Raw genomic sequence first — 17,800 nt, 5'->3', positions numbered from 1 at the left:
AGTGAAATTAAGTGTAGTAAACACATCTGAAGGGAGTCAAAAGGGAACTGGAATAGGAAAAAAACACATAGGTGTGGCAGGTGTCGCATTCCCTTCTTTCCTTTGTTTTCCTGCTTGTAAAGGGAGACTGGCCTACAAGCCTTCCTTGCAGCATCCTTTGATTCTAAGAGAAGGTCTCCTCTTAAGCATTATAAGGGGACTGTGCATGGAGAAGGAAAGGGTAAAAATTGGAGTCTGACACTAACCCAGGAATAGTGTGAGCAAGAGGTAAGAAGGGTGAAAAATCTACAAATAGAACAAACTGCTTCCTTTGTTGAGTAGGAGACACTCAACAAAGCACCACTTCACTAAAGCCTTTGAAGCCCAATCTCTCCCAGCTGTATTCCTGTAAAACTAAGCTCTAAGGATGAACTAATAAGACCTCTGGTGGATCTCAAGCAGTTCCCGCCTCCTTTTCTTAAGTTTGGTTTTGTTTTCATTGAAATTTATTCAGCAGGCTCAACACAGGCTTCTACCTGCCTTCCTGCTAGCATGCCAGAACAAGCATCTACAGAAAAAAATGATCACGATTTCACTCTGTTAGTTTGTTTCATGCTTGTCACACAATTAGACTATGACCCTACACCTCAAAAGAAGGTACATGCTGTTAGTGTCAATGTAAATATTGCCTCCCGCTCACTATAAACTTCTTCCAGACTGGACCACTTATGCATCATTCTGTGTTTTTTTTTCCCACTTGTAAACAATGAAATAGGAAGTTATCAATTATTTGCTTTAAAAGCTGGCTTTGAAAGGGCCCATTTATATTTACCTCAATGTTTTCTCACACTCATTCCTCTAAGAATCAGCTCCTTGGAAACACGTTTTTTCTATTTTCTGCAATGAGTTCCAGAGGCAGTAAGAAAAGAACCACACAGCTCTGGGAGTGCCTCTGGGCAAAAGATAAAGGAGGTTATAACTAGTGGAAGCGGTAATTAGAGCCAATTACAATGTGACTTATCTGCTTTGTCATTAAAATGCCTGTCAGACCTCTCATTTTTCTAAACAAGAGATAAAGAAAAGGTATAGCTTAGTAAGGGAGAGGGTTAGCCAAAGGGAAAGGATTTCCAACGCTGTTCACAAACTCACCCTGTAACCTTAGACAAACACATAGCCTTTTTTGCTTCACAGTGCTTTGCTCACTGTTAAAACTCCTAACTCAGAGACCTGAAAGCCCCGCCCCCTTTCCAAAGGAGACATGGAGGACAGAGACTACCTGGAATCTATCTTGTGTGTCTTCTATGCAATGGATTTGACTTTGGACTCATTTTTAGTTTGTCATGAAAAGAATGCGATTACTTCCCTCACAAGTCTCACAGATATTGTATAGGTTAACACCTTATAACTCCAAAGCACTTAGAAATTTTTCAGCGAACCTTGTATGAACTGGTCTCGAAGGAAAGTAATGGAGCAGGCTTTTTGAAGGATTGCCTTGATGCTGGGCATGGCGGCTCACCCTTGTAACCCTGGCACTCCAAGGCTGTCTTGAGGCCAGCCAAAGTTAGACACTGACGCCCTGTATCCAAAGACCAAAAGAGAACTGGCTCAAGAAAAGCTCTTTGCATGGGAACAAAGACGTTACTAACATAGTCATTTTGAAAGAATATCAAACAGTAAGTGAAATGTTACGTGCAAAATTGGAAATCCAGACATAGCTTCCTGGAGACATAGGTAAAAAGTAGCAGGTTTTTTTTTCCTTGCAAACACCATTTAAGTCTCTACCCTACACAATCCCTTAATGGTGGTTCTCTCTGTCCTTCATTTCAAATTATCTGTAGTCTGGTCACTGAATGCTAGGAATCTTCTAGTCTCCAATCTTTCTTCACTTTGCATTCTAACTCATGCAAATTACCTGACCCATCTTTACCTGCTACTTTGAACACATCACCTGCTTTACAAACCCTAGTTATCCTTTATATTAAATTACTTATTCATTATTTCAAGGCCATCAATTTACTTTAGCGTCTTTCTCCATCCTCCCTGACCTTTGGTCCCTTTCTTTCAATACTATACTTTCTCTTCATATACCTGAAACAAAGCCCACCATCTCCCCATCTGATAAGCCATCTCTCTTCATCGTTGTTGAAAGCCAACACCTATTTAGTAGGAGGACTAGAGGAATGGAGCCCGGCACACCGGAACAGGTAGAGGTCTCTTAGTCATCTGATCCCTCAGAGATGACAGCCAAACTCCTACCCTCTCCTGGTTCCTCTGACAGTGAAGGGCAGTAGAGACACACTGTCCAGGAAAATGTAAAGCATTGCCTTGCCAAACAGATTGTGATGTACCCTGGGAATTAAGATTGTATTCTTTTCTCTCACTAATAAAAGCTTCCATTATATGCTCTCTTGCTTGGCAAAGGAATGTATGTAGTGGCCACCGGCACACAATCACCCTCTAAGGGGCAATTCCCTTAGCTGAGGACTAGGGTGTCAGATAGGTAGGTAATCCCAAAGACAGTAATATGTATCCCAAAAAGATTGTGGTAGTGCATACACTGGAAATGGACATTCTTGGATTGAGATATTACTGCATGTTTAGACCCAACACCAGTGATAAGGAGTTTAATTACTTGGCAGATATCAAACACAGTATTGTAGGCATTGTAAATTGCATGTGCAATGAAAGCACTTCTGTAGCCTATTGACTCTTCTGGGATTGGCTCAGCTATAGACTTAGGGGTTGTGGGGCAATGATGGATTTAATTCTCTGAGCACAGATCTGACTTTGAAGACAGTCAAAAGACACTTGAGACTGAGTCTGATAATCCCACACTGGCAAAGACCTGGATATAACTTTGAATGAAACAAATACCTAAAAGAACTACCCTGTCTTACTTGAAGAAACACAAACATGCTGTATCTTCCTCTGAGGAAATCCTGGTTAATAGGACAAGTAATTAATTCCTTTTAATGTTCTGTCTGGAAGAAACTGAATTTATGAAAAAAAAGGGAGGGTTGGGGTGGGCCAATGCTCAGTTAGTCTGAAAATGGACTACTTTGGAGGTGATGGTACTGTAGTTTCCATGCATCTGCTAGGGCTTCTGGGCAGTAATCACCCCAAAACAAGGGTGGGAAGTGGCCCTGCTTGACTTAAACGAGTGGCATAGTTGTGGGGAAGCAGGGGATGGTGCTGGACTTACACAGAGACAACCAAAACTGAAACAACACACAAGGCTTCCTGGTATGTAAATTCTTTTTGAGGTTAGAGATCTCCTGTTACAGAATTTAGTATATAACAGATTCAAAAACCAACCATCTTGACCTCCCAAATAGTGAACAACTAAATGTGCAAAAGAACCACCATTAAATAGGACATCAAACGCTATACATTTTCCATGAAACAATATGTGCACAGATTTTTCAAAGCTGTGAAAATGCAATAAAGAGCACAACACATTTTGGTCACTTTATTAAATGACATTAAATAGTTTAAGTTTCAACTACTAAACAGCACTTTGAATGGTGAAAACACAGATAGTATATTGTCATACTTGAATGCTTTTCTTTAAAAACACAATTCCAGTCCTTATATATATATTACAAAACAGCCTTAAAGGAAGAAGTGACGTCTTTCTACAGTACTTAAGGTACTTGATACAGAACTGAGAAGCAGTCTAACAGAAACCGAGGCAAGTCTTCACAGCTGGATGACTTCAGCAGCCAGAGCTGGATGATGGACTGAAACGTTACTATACAACTGGGACAGACATGTACAATATCACGATTCTAGGCCAAACGCTTTACACCCAAGGAAAGAACACAGGTTACAAAATGTGGAGAATTTAGCAGGCAAAACTGGATTACAAGCAACATTTTAAGTCGTCATTTTAAGCCATTGCAACTATTTAAAACATCTAAAACAAATATAAAAATGAACTTTTTAGTATCTTATGTAGTTTTTTGTCTTTAAATGTTTGTTAAAACTTGATGTTATACTCAAAGTACATAATATAACATGTTGCTAAAATGTCAAGTGAGAAAAGTATGCAAAGTGGTCCAAGATTTATTTCAAACCCTCTGATTTCCAATTAGTCCTTCTAATTATTATTCTTCAACTTACAGCTTAATTCAGTGTGAAAATGGACTAAAAGGTTGCCTAAAATTTTCACATCTATGTCTTTGAGTTAATAATTAGACCATATTGAAAATCAGTTTTAAATTATTCTGGTAACAATTGGCCAGAGCATACTGCTTTCAAATATTTATCTCACAAATCTTGTTTCTTTCATCTCATCCAAAGTAAACACACATCTGACCCCCCCCCAATTAAATAAACTTGATTATATGGCTGGCACAATATCCAAAGGCATGGAGTTCATTAGTATGTCTTATCATGGGAAGGTGGAGCCACTAAACCTCATATTCTCCATCATAAACCCAGAGTGTGTGGATATTTTAACCACTGGTTCTTACAAGACAAAAATGGAAATCTCTTATTATCCAAACAACTCATGTTCAATTCAATCAAGTCCAGTGATGCCTAGAAAAAACACTCCACCCAGCTTTCTTTAGCTGTTTCTACTACTTGTTTTACATGATTTTAAAAAATGGCATTGCCATGATGAGATGTCTTCCATAGTCAAACACAGTCTTTTTATCGAAGAAACCCAAGCAATCAAATTGAACATAATTAGGTTGTTTTTCACAAACCTGGATCTAGAAAAAGAAATACAATATTTTTCTAGTAAAAATCTCCCTTAAGAGAGAAGAAGAAGAAGAAGAAGAAGAGGAAAAGGAGGAAGAGGAGGAAGAGGAAGATCATCATCATAATAATCAACCCAGAGATCACACCTGGGAAAAAGTCAAACTTGAAAACAATTTACTAAGATGTAAAGGAAGTTGGGGAAAGGAGCAAGGTGATGAGTAAAAAGAAGAGCATAGAAGCCAGTGATCCTTATCTTTAAGAGGAATTATTTCACAATACTGACAGTACTGGGTACTGTTAAAGCACATTCCTCATGTGAACTTAAAGTCAGCAAAGGTTCTGCCATTTTGATGTTGTTTACAAAACAGGGTGTGAGCCTAAAACCACAATTTTGGCGCTAACCTCTTCAAGCGCTCTAACTTGATTTTCTTGGTTTGCATCCCACTGCCAGCAACAGGATGAAGCACCAGCACTGGCACCATGGCTGACAGATGTGCTTCCATTAGTGCCAGGAGACAGGAAACTCATGTGCAGAGGATAATCCACAACCCTGAAATCTTACAAGTAATTATTTCAGCACATACAACTGAAAATAAAAAATGGCAGAAAGACTAAATAAGAAAAAGGAATTTTCTCGTCTTAGACCGCACTTAAGGCTGTTTATACAATGCTAAGATAACTGTAAGACTCCTCCAACTTTAGAGTAGTACTATTTAAGAATATTGCACACTTTTGTGTTTAAGATAATCCTTAGATCTAACTTTTAATCACAGAGACAATATAGCAGGAGCCCAGTTTCAGACTTCAGTCAAAAGAATATTAAGACCATTTCAATCACTCTAATCAAGAAATGGATTAAGTACAAAAGTATTTCATAACTTGAGGAATCAACTCTAAGAACTCAGCTGTGTGTTTTTATATGTAAAGAGCGAATATATAAATCTGTATTAATTTCTAAATTTATTAATTTTATGACAATTTTATGGTTGCTAAAAGCAGGCATAAAAATTTAGAGGAAATCTGTGGAGCTGTTACTGTTATGGAAGGATTTGTTTTCACTGAAAACAATTTGAGATATCTTCTGTACTCAATGTGTGTAAGAAGATTGTAGGCAACATCACTGACAAATGTCAGAGAGAAATGGTATGCCCTATTTAAAAAAATTTAAAACTAATATGGAAGATTGGCATTTAAGGGGTCCAAACTATTTATACAGTTGAGTTCTGTTAAGTCATTGATTCCTAAAAAAATAAAAGATCTTTCTATGATTTTAATAATCCTTTAAATTTTTAGTGCAAAATCACATTGATTTCCCTGGGGAAGGTCCTGGATTTTTGCTTCTCATGGGGGGTGGTGCTCGCTGTAAGGGTGGTGGCTGCATACCACCAGCTACTGACTGATACATTCCTCTCATATCAATCTGCTGGTAATTAGGAGGAGTCAAGATTAAATTTGGAGGCTTTGGCATCATGAGGTGGCCCAGTGTTGCTTGCTGATAAGTCATTTGTTGCTGTTGCTGCTGATTGTACTGTTGTTGGAGCCTTCTGTTCATAAGTATTCGCTGAACGCAGCTGATTAACTGGAGAGAGAAAAGGGAGTTGTATATATACAAGTGTATGTCTTGCCCCAAAGAGGCAAGTATCAAATTTTGAGTTGAAATCAATTTGTTAAGGGAGTACCATACCAAAAGGAAACCACATTATTGTTATCACCATTACTAATTTGATGGCATTCACAGGACCATTACTGTAGAAACCAGTTAGTAACACCATTTAGTACTAAATTCTCTTAATGACTTGACTATTACATTGCAGGCAACATATAGGTCAGTTGCCATAGTAACCTGTCCTGTACTGTGATTAGTCTCAAGGATTAGTTACAGCACTTTTTGTCAACTCTCCTTTCTTTGCCATTCTCTTGAATATTTCACATGATGACACATAAACATTTTAGTGACTAACACCAAAGGGAAAGGCATTTTTAGTAGGAATAATTCCTACATAAAGGTCTCAAATTCCCTAAGAGAGTTTAACACAGCACAATTCCACAGTGCTTTCTAAGTAAAGTCATGCCATAAATCTCGATTCCCTGGTGGCAAAACTGTGCTGGGAAAGATGATCAAGGATTGTGGAATATGGTAGCTTTCAGAAGGATGAGCAATTTAGTAGGTTCTTATACTTCATTCAGGATACCACAGTCTCCAAATAAATATACTGAAAAGTTTCCTTTTAGAAGATATTAGAAAATGAAAGAAGCAGCAAAAGTCTTGAGACAGTTTTAAATGTGCAGAATAGATACAAAATAAAATTGTAAAGAAGTAGGTCTCATAAAAACAACTGGGAGAAACAATTGTGCCATCGTTCTTTCAGCCAAATATCCCTTGACACTACTAAACTTTAGCAAAATTTGAGAAAATAATCTTACCATCTGTTGTTTTGTCAGTACATCATTGTAGATTGCTTCTCTTCGTTTCACGTCAAGCTCCTGGCTGGCTTGTCTACTTAATGCTAGTGCTTGCACTTGGGCCTCAGAGAGATTCATGTTTTCTTTCCACTAAAAGAAAAAGACATTTCTATTTAATCCTTATAACTGTACAACTGAGGGGGAATTATTAAAATACCAAATTTTTTAACACTATCCCTTTCCTTTATTTGTTTCCAAAACTCCAATGTTAGGAGAGCAGGGTACTAAGCTGTCTATCGTTGTATGTAGGTTGACTTCCTCTGGAGTAAGAACTATTTGCATTTAACTTGTGTAACTGCTACATTAAAATGTGTTTCTACAAACAAACAATGCATACATTTCTAGGCTTCATGTCTGAATTCTTGTATTTTACCCATTTCTCTTTTATCTATGCAAAACAGACGGACTACAGTTTGAGATTGTTACCTAGCTAACTGGTGCTTTACTATTTTGAATCAAATTATAAGGATTAATTATTTTTCCTACAGAAACTAGAGCAGTGAACAAAAGTTAAATGTGGTGAAGTGCATATAAATAGGAGGTTGAAATAAGATGGCTGTCATTTTGCTTACTACAGTTGAAATGATGTCTTCAAGAGGCTGAATCCTCACTGCTGTCACACTGTTTGTTGCTTCTACAACTTTTTCTCTTCCTTGATTAATAAGGTCCTAGAATGATATGAGAAATAAGGTACATAGGGCAGAAAGACAGCATAGCTTTAACATGTGCAGCTTATTCCTCTTGCCAATTTATACAGCATTTGACTTTAACAATTGAAGAGAATATAAAAGCCACCATCTATAAGTAAAGTAAAACTCAAAGTACAAGAGACTTTTTAGGAAAATAAAATTTGAGGCTTATTGAACCAATTAATTTAAGTAAACCCATGAGCAAATTTTTAAAATGAAACCATAGATTCAATTAAATTATTAAACTATGGGCTGGAGAGATGGATCAGTGGTAAAGAGCAGTGGCTGCTCTTCCAGAAGACCCAGGGACCCCGGTTAAACTCCCAGCACCTATATGCTAGCTCACAACTGCCTGTAATGCTAGTCGCTGGGAATCTAATGCCTTCACACAGACATACATGTAAGCAAACCACCAATGCGCACAAAACCAAAGTAAATTAAAATGAAAAGTTATTGAACTATTAATATAATATATTCCAATAGTCCCTACTTAATTCAGTTTAGATTTAAATCACATACTTCATAATGATGCACAGCAGCATACATCTAATGGCACGTCTACATTGCATGTGAGCTCATGGATGCATTTAACCCACTCGTAAACATTAAGCAAGAGCTTTGTTTTTTCCAAGTATTTTATAAGTGACCAAAGTGCTATTTACCTAGCCACTCAGCTGCCCTATTATTCCTTAATTAAAATAATTCAAACTACATTAATTCAAAGATTGATTCCTTTGTGCTCTGCACAAACTCCCTTTTACTATATTAGTTTGGTCAAAAAGGTCAACAAATAAAAGAAAAATGTCTTGGTCTATTCAGGGTAATCTTTTAGAGAATGTGATATTCCTACACAGGGGACCTGCGACAAGGCAGCTGAAATTGCCTTTAACTCACACTAAACTACCTTTGTCCTTTACAACTCACCTCCAGCTGCTGGTTACTCATTGCTGACAGGGCTCCCAAATTGAAAGGAATATACGGGGTTTGAGAGCTGAAAGTGACAGGGGGTAAATTGGTCCCAGTCGGTATGTTGAAACGCATGGTCAGGCCCTAAAAACAAAACAAAAAAGTATGCACTTTTCACATTGTGATTAAAAACTTGAAATTCTACATCTCCTACTGGTTTAGTAAAGAATATACTTTCTCAGATCTAGGAAATTATTAACACTCTTTCACACACAAACAAAACACCCTTTTACCTGAAACCAAGATCTTATTACATAGAAAGGTTTAACCCCTAAAGGTGTATTCTTTTTTTTCTGGTAATTCCCACACACTGAGAGAACTCAGTGGATTTCAAGACGACTCCTAACATCATATTAACGTTAAAGAAATCTGGTACAATGAATTGGGAGTTTGAAAATGATTTGGGTATTAGGATAAGGTTTCCATGCTCAGGCACATTTCTGCTCAAGTGAGCTACTGTTTAAATCACATCATTTTAAATATAGTTGCTGCTGGGGTTGACATTAAATGTATAGCTCTTAACTTAGCAAAGGCTAAGCAGAAATGGAGTGGCTTTTTAAAAGTATAAACTGCTTTCTTCTCCCCACTTTACTACTGAGTGCAGCCAAACACCTTAGATTGAGATTCCTAACTGGAAGCCTATATCTGAGGATAACTACATTAATGTCTTCCTTCAAATGACCCCTCTCTTCTTCATTGCTCTGTCCAATGACTGACATAAAACACAGACAAAAAAAAAAACCCTCTGTTTGTTTCTAGTTAGTAAACCAGACCAGTCTCCAAATGTTGAACTCTAAAATAATCTCCCTGTCTCAGCCATTCAAGTAGCTGGGACCACGGACTCTGCACCTAGCTCCAAAAATATTTTTAATTATTAGCGTATCTTTTTTTCCCCGAGTCAGGGTTTCTCTGTGTGATAGCCCTGGCTGTCCTGGACTCCGTTTGTAGACCAGGCTGGCCTCGAACTCACGGAGATCCACCTGCGTCTGCCTCCCTGAGTGCTGGGATTACAGGCATGCACTTTATCAGCATATCTTTATGATATAAAAATAATAAAGTTCACTGTGGCATCCTCATCCATGTAGATAATGGACAAGTATCGCTGTCACTCCTATTAAGCTTGCTCCTTTCCCCAAACATCTCCAGGAAAAAGCATTCTGAATGAAATACCTTCTTCTCTGCTTCATATTCAGCCCAAGCTGCTTTTCTTTCTTCTTCTGTCAGCTCTTCTTCTTCTTTGTGGTCCAACAGAGAATCATGTTCATGGTATCCAACAATGTGCTCTTTATGTATCTGAAGAAGTTCTGCAAGTATGGTATCCTGTTTGGGGGATGAAATCATAATAGTTCCTGTTTCTGGATCATATCTTCACTTGAAATAACTACTTCCTTTCAAAAAGGAAACAGACCTGACTTTTTAAAGTTATAGCTGCAACTAGGACTTCACAACTCATTGTAAAATGTAGTATATGCTACTTCCTGAGAAAGCTTTTAAAAGACCACACAAAGGGAGGATTTCAAGAAATTTTCCTGGTAGAACAGAGAGATGCTATGAAAGTTACTGTCTAGTGTAAAAATCTTCCACCCAAATCTTAGTTTCTGTATCCCACTAGACAAGTTTATCATCACTTGCTCAATCTCCAGGCCTAGCAGGCAAAGAGATGGACCTGTCTTTATGAACTCATCTACAAAGATAATGAAACTCCCATGACCACCCCAAGCACAACTGAAAAGATACAATTTAATAAAAGAAAATGTAAACGACTAAAAGAAAGCAGGTAACACTTTTTCTTTTAATTGATGTATTTTGCTTTGTTTTCATGAAAGCGTCTCATATCCCCAAACTGGCTTTGAGTTCCCACGTGCTGGGATCAACATGAACCACGATACGATACTCAAGATTCTTTTTTTTGACAAGAGTTTTGCAATGTATTATGAGCTGTCCTGAAACACACCATCCCCCTGCCTCAGCCTCCGGGGCTCTGAGATGACAGGCCTCAATACCACACCCAGCTTCTAATATGTTCACAGGTGAACATGCCAACTAGAACTCGAATGGTTGTTCTCTTATCCACCTTATAAATCACACTGCTAGCTTCCCTCTGCCTCGCAGTTAAGTGATAATTGTAACCAAAATTACTACCAGTTCATTTCTCTCACAAACTCCAGGGACCGAGACAACTCCACAGCTCTGGCTCTCAACCGAAGGTAAGTGTGGATGAAATACTACTTGCTCTCAGGTGTAACAAGATGCTACAAGATTAGCAGAAGAAATGGAAACAGCCGATTTTTAAAAATTATACACCATGTCAATTGAGTATAACATTAATTTCTCGATCACAATCTAACTCAGACATTACTGTTTACTGTGAAGGACAAACCTGTCCAGAAATACATGCATACACACACAGTAAAAACCCTCAGACAGTGGCAAGTGTTAATAGGTTAGTCCTTAGCAGCCTGTAATTTCAAAACCCAAACTTGCTGACTTGAAATTAGGAGAAATTGAAGACCAGGAAAGTGTCTTTTCCAATTGCACAAGCTACTAGCAGGGACAAGCATCTGGATTTCCCAACTCTTACCCAGTGGTTATTATTATATCACACTGCAGAGAATGCTTGTTTTCATGAGGCACAGCTCCTCCATTTCCTAGATCTACTTTTTAGATAAAAAACATAATCCCTTGAGGGATTCTGGGCAGCCAAAGTCTTTCACTTTTCTTTTTTTTTTTTTTTTAAGAGTGATAATAAAATGTATTAAATATTTACTATGACTGTTTTTCTTTACTTTTAACACTTGTAACTTTTGAGCTTTCTTTTCCTTAACAAGCATTATGTCAATGTTTAAAAAGATTTATTTATTGTTACTTTATGTATACAGGCGTTTGGACTATGTGCATTTGTGTGCGCCATGTGTGTACCTAGTGCCTACAAAGGCCAGAAGAAGTGGAATCATAGATGGTTGGAAGGCACCATGTGCCCGTGTGCCTGGAATCGAACCCAAGTCCCTTAGGAGAGCAGCCACCTCTCAAGCCTCAGTATAAGTTAATTTAATGAAAGAAATTATAAAAGCCAAAGCAAAAACCTCAAACTTGTGAATGAGTAGTTCATGTTCATACTAAACCTGACATGCACTACTGTATCATTTTCATTCCAGATTCAAGATTTATTCTATTAAAATGAAACATGATCACATAATTGAAGCCAGGTAATGCTGTTCCCTTTGATTCATAGCCAACTGAAATACCAGTAAGTCACAGGAAAGTTCACATTACTTTGATTTCTACCATTAATAAATTTGGAGCCTTACTAACATAGTACCTTCCTCATTCCATCAAGCCAGAACTCAAAAACAAACCAGAAATTCTTTCTATTGTTTCTAATGAAAGTAATACTGATATCAAACTATATAACCTGGGGACAGCAACCAACAGCATGGTATGTATTCTTCTACATATTTATACATGCAGCTTTGCATAAAAATGGAAGTGCACTATTGTTAGTTGAAACCTACATTTCTCCTTTGCTATCTTTGCGTGGGCATCATTTTATACCAAATTACAATTGATGGGTGCATAGAGCTTACATTATATCAGTGTATATCATAACCTGGGAGTTGCAACCCTTTGGCAAAACTCTGTCTCCAAAATTATTTATGTTGTGATTCATAGTAGAAAAATTACAGTTATAAAGTAGCAACGAAAATAAATTTATGGTTGGGGGTCAGCACAACATGAGGAGCATTAGGAAAGGTCACTATTCCTTTACATAAGAAAGACATTAAAACTGTTTTGTGTTATTATAACATCTAAAATGACATGAATTAGTGGATATACTTTCTAATTTCCTCACATTATTAGTTAGGCTGATAACACACAAGTCCTTACCCAAATGTGCGGGCTATGTTAAGAACCTGGGGGGATGGCTCCATTGCTAAAGCGCTTGCTTTGCAAGCATAAGAGCCTGAGTTTATATCTCCAGTATATACAGAAAAAGCTTGGGATCTGGCTGATGTCCCAGGGAGGCCTGCTCTTTTTTGAGGAGAGGTGTATCTGGGGGAAAGGAGAGGTGGGAGAGAGGCTGGGGGTGGGGGACTGTATTTGGGATGTAATATATGAGAAACGAATAAATAACGAGCAAAAAGGGAGAGAAAGCCTGCAGAAAAGAAAAGGGGAGGGGGGAAGGCTAGGCATGGCCTTAAGTGTCTAGGAAGGAGAGAAAGGAGTAACTCTAGCGCTCACTGGCCAGCTAGCTTAGGCAAATCCGTTAGCCCCAGGTGCAGCTGAGAGGCCCTATCTCAAAGAATCAAGACGGAAAGTGTCAACCTCTAGTCAGATGAGCACTCACTTACACAAATCCATGCATTTAACCCCCACATACTCTTTCTCTATTTTAAAAATAAAAATACAACACACACAAATTAAGCCACTGTCTTAAAAAACAGAAAATAATATAGTTCAGAAGTAGGAAAGCAGACACTGTTCCCACATCTTTGGCTTTTAAATTAATTGTAGCATTCAATCAATACAAGAAATGAATAATGAGATTAAGAAGGCCAAAAAGTATTTGTAACAAGATCCTCAGGCTACTTCTTCAGGAAAAACAGTCTTGCAAATCCAGAATAAACTATGAAAGTTCAAGTTTTCATCCCGTATAAGATACAATCAGTGGAAAGGTTTTTGTTTCCCCCTTTAAAGCAGCATTCATATTTGTTGCTATAGTAACACTATTATTGAAAACAATACTGGAACAGAATCTATAATCACTAAGCCAACAGTCATCAAAATGAGCTTTAAATTACATCCAAATGTGTACCTTTACTTTTCTTTGTTTAAACTTTATTTTTGCTTAGATAAGTTTTTTTTAAATGCCTACAAACTGAAAAAAAGCATGGTCTGTATTTCAGCTAACCACTTAAATTAGTTTAAGCTTTAAAAACAACTAGTTCAATTAATAAAACAAAATTAATGATAAATTAAAAGTTTAAATTAATTTATTTAGAAGTTTAGAGTATTTGGCAAGCTGACAAAAGTTCCCATCTAATTAGTTCTGAAGTCCAACCTTGAAAATAAAATTGTTAAAAAATAATCAAGGCTTTGCCTGGGGGTAGGGTAGGAGGTTTGCCGTATTTCAAAAATATTTTGCTTACTATCACTTTGAATTTGAGTTTTATAATATCTGGAAATAAAAGGTCACTAGAATACTTAACTGCCATATGACCTACTCAAAAGGCTATGAAAAAAGTTCTTTTTATTACTTGAAGACGTCTAGCATTTTAGGGAGAAATTTAATAATCCTGATCCAAAAGCTTTTACTTTCACATTTGAAGCCAGTTTCTTCCCTCACACTGCAATCGTATTAGGCTTCTGTGTTTGGAGCATACAACCTTTGTGGGCATTAGAAACAGGCCCAGATTCCCAGACTATTGAGGTGAATTAGTGACAACCATAGAACTTGTTGCTTTCAGTGAAAGAAAAGGCATGTCTGTCAAGCTGACATTAGCAGAAAGCAAAACTTTTGATAAGAATAGGTTTTTTTCACTGGGCGTGGTAGTGCATGCCTTTAGTCCCAGCACTCGGGAGGCAGAGGCAGGCGGATCTCTGTGAGTTCGAGGCCAGCCTGGTCTACAAAGTGAGTCCAAGGCAGCCAGGGCTACACACAGAGACCTTGTCTTGAAAATCCAAAACCAAATCAAAACAAAACAAAAAAGGGATAGGTTTTTTTCTTTCACATCATTTTGTCTTTAATCATGGAATTACAATGATTACATGTGTTACATTCTTGCCACTGTGAGATGGAGAGGAGATTACAGTTTTCCAGGCAGGGCCTGAAATGGAAACCAATTTTCATCCTACACAATCTGTAGTTTCCATGACCAGTTGCTGTGCTTTGGCAAACATTCTTATCCTCTAAGCCTAATTAGCTATGTTGAGCAAATACATCTCTTCTGCAACTTCTGTTCTTTTACAGGTTCAAAATACTAAGCATAATACAAAAGCTTAGCCATGCAATCTAGCAGCTGAATCTAGAAATTCCCCTAAAAGGGGCAGCTTCTGCCACTGTTCTCCCTCCACCATGCTCAAAGACCAGATTTGAATTAGCTAAACCAGCCAATAGAAATCACTCTACTAGCACACAGAAACTGTGCTATTCGAAGCCCTGTAGCAATGCAGGGTTGACCCTAAGGAGCTGACAGCGTGTTAGGTGTGTCGTCAACTCCCAAGAATGCAAAAGGAAAACCGCTTCATAGGCTTTCCTCTCTAATAAGACTCCACAACTAAAAGGCTCGAAATATAAATACCAACATAAAATTGTGTAATCAACTTAATTTATAAAAGAAAACCTGTGTTAGCTATCTGAATTTCACATGCAAACCAGAGTAGTAGTTCTGAAAAACTGGTTTTAAATTTTAGTATCAATAGCTACAAGTAGCTTGCAGCGCTTGTACTGGACAGTGCAGTGCATATGGTAATAAGTGCATTTCTAGTCTAGTTTCTACCACTTACTAGCTCTAAGTTCAAGCCCGTTACCTTCCTTAAGCCTCAGTTTCAGGGTATATAAAGTGGACCTAGTAAGTACCTACAGCATTACTGTTGACAACGCCACATATGAAGCTTGACGCAGGGACCAGTTTACTTATGCATTTACTTACGCAATGGCCAGTTCTCAGACTGAACCATAGCTTATCCATCAATAATATAGGAAAGAACTGAACTGTTCTCTTTGCCAAAGTATTCCCTTCTCTTGGTAAGCTACTAGGAAAACATCACTGGTGCTATTTATCAGTCTTTCTAACTGTTAACACCATTTCCAAGAAAATCGTAAACATATGTCTTGTTCTGTTTTGGGCAGGGGAATGCTATCTCTAAATACAACCCACAAACTTTCTCCTTTTATTAACTTTTTTTTATGTTTCAGCACTGGGGATGGAACCCAGGGCCTTGTACATGCTGGACAAGTCTACCAGTAACAGCCCAAGCATCCCCTCAAATACTCTTGCTCAGAGTACCTGCCACAAATATACTAAAGCTTTTACACCTAATGCCCATGATCCAGTTTGTGCAAAGTGTGTGTGTGTGTGTGTGTGTGTGTGTGTGTGAGAGAGAGAGAGAGAGAGAGAGAGAGAGAGAGAGAGAGAGAGAGAGAGAGAGAGAGACTGTGTCTTTCTGTGTCTGTGTGTGAACTTGTTCTCTCTCTCTCTCTCTCTCTCTCTCTCTCTCTCTCTCTCTCTCTCTCACACACACACACACACACACACACACACACACACACACACACCACACCACCACCAGTAAATAAACAAACACAGAATGCACAGAGAATACTGTATATAATAAAAAGAGATGTTAAGGAAAGGTATAGCAAAAGTCCCAATTACCAAATGTAGTATGTATGTGCAACCTGAATAGACCCTGATATTAACAAAATAGTTAAGACACTTAGAGACAGCTGGTTATATATAAATAAATCATTGGCTATTGGATGTTACAGAATTAAGAACTTATTCATGTTATAGTATGGCTGCTATATAAGAAATGTCTTAACACTTTAGAGATGCATGCTTAAGTCATATATGGCCAGAAGCTGATGGCAAGTGTCTTCCTGACTCCTTCCCAGCATATTTCTAGAGACAAGATCTCTCACTGAAATGGAGTTCAGTGACCTGGCTGGACTGGCTAGTCAAAGATCTCCAGCGTTCCCCCTACCTCCACGCATTTCCCGGCCCTGAGTTAAGGATATGTGCCACCATGACTAGCTTTTACATGGATGCTGGGGATCTGAACTCAGATCCTTATACTAGTTGTGCAGGCACTATAGAAACGGAGTCATCTCAACAGACCTCCACGATTAAATTTTTATAAACCAAAATCAAACACCATAATGCTTGTGATGCAAAATTTCTCACTGGAATAGATAAAGCCAATATAACAAAATACTAACAATTAACAAATCTACACAATTGCTTTGTGGATATTATATTTTTCTGATTTGAAATTTTTCATGAGCCAGGAGACATCATGCGTATCTGTAATCCTAGAGTACTTGGGAGGCAGGGATAGGCAGATCTCTTTGGGCTTAAAGGCCAGCTTGGTCTACATAGCAAGTTCAAGACCAGCCAGGGCTATATAGTAAGATCTTGTCTCAAAAAAGACAAAAATTTTACAAAGGGAATTAATATTAGGAGAGCTTGATCTCTAAGAGTGGGTCAGTATACTTACTCTATAGGCTGTATTTTAGCATATCAAAATAGTATAGTGTTAGAAATTTGAGATGTGACCCTGCCAAGTCAGCCCACTGTAGAACTTTCTGAGCTAAACAAAATGTACACCTGTATGGCAGCACTACTATAAGGACGTCACATGGAACATCCCGTGTTCATATCTTTTTGAAGTCTGTCATTAAATCCGTATTATGAATCACACTACTGAAATGCACCTGCACGGACCTTGGATGTGTGCCCATGCTACTTTGGCTTCTCAAGCTAGGACCACAAGCATGCATCACTAGGTTGAGCAAGCAGTAAATATTTGTAGTGTATCAAACTCTGCATAAGGAAACAATTTATGAAGGCCAACTCGATCCTTCCGCAATCTTGCAAAACAGCCTGGATAGCAAGGATACATTATATATGATGTAATTTTCATGGGCAATAATTTCTAAGGCAGCTTAGCGTGCCAGAGTTTGGGAATATGCATGCTATCTAGGGGTATCACTGGCACCACAGTCTCTGTAACTTAAAGAAAGACTTGGTGGCCTTGGCTTCTTACTAGTTTTTCTTGTTAAAAAGAAAAGAGAAAAGGAAAAAAGGGGAGGGAGGGAGGAAAACAAAGAGAAAAAGAAAAGACACAAAGCAGCATTAGAAGGCACTAATATCAAGTATATTTTGTGTAGTTTGTGGAAGATACCAGAAACTCTTCTATTTTAAAGAATTACTACAAAGCTGATTGAAAACTGAGATTCCTTATTAAATTAGTCTAAATACCAAAACCCAAACACT

The 17,800-nt window shown here is 37.9% G+C and overlaps 1 protein-coding gene across 9 annotated transcripts in view; it reads right to left on the bottom strand.

Annotated features, from left to right (window-relative positions):
• Positions 1 to 3,434: 3,434 nt before the first annotated feature.
• ATRX (ATRX chromatin remodeler) overlaps positions 3,435 to 17,800 on the bottom strand; it is a 142,867-nt gene continuing 128,501 nt past the window's right edge. For all 9 annotated transcript variants that reach the window (XM_084789262.1, XM_084789261.1, XM_084789263.1 and 6 more), the window contains 5 exons: positions 9,975 to 10,124; positions 8,763 to 8,888; positions 7,722 to 7,817; positions 7,111 to 7,239; positions 3,435 to 6,265 (listed from right to left, as the gene is read on the bottom strand). In XM_084789262.1, coding sequence (XP_084645388.1) covers positions 5,987 to 6,265; positions 7,111 to 7,239; positions 7,722 to 7,817; positions 8,763 to 8,888; positions 9,975 to 10,124 — 780 coding nt within the window. In that variant the 3' untranslated portion in view covers positions 3,435 to 5,986. The remainder of the gene's footprint in view (positions 6,266 to 7,110; positions 7,240 to 7,721; positions 7,818 to 8,762; positions 8,889 to 9,974; positions 10,125 to 17,800) is intronic.

This window comes from Acomys minous (assembly GCF_964271855.1).
Source record: "Acomys minous genome assembly, chromosome: 7".
Taxonomy (NCBI): domain Eukaryota; kingdom Metazoa; phylum Chordata; class Mammalia; order Rodentia; family Muridae; genus Acomys; species Acomys minous.
Note: the sequence above shows the minus strand (reverse complement) of the source record. Positions and strands in the feature narration are given on the sequence as shown.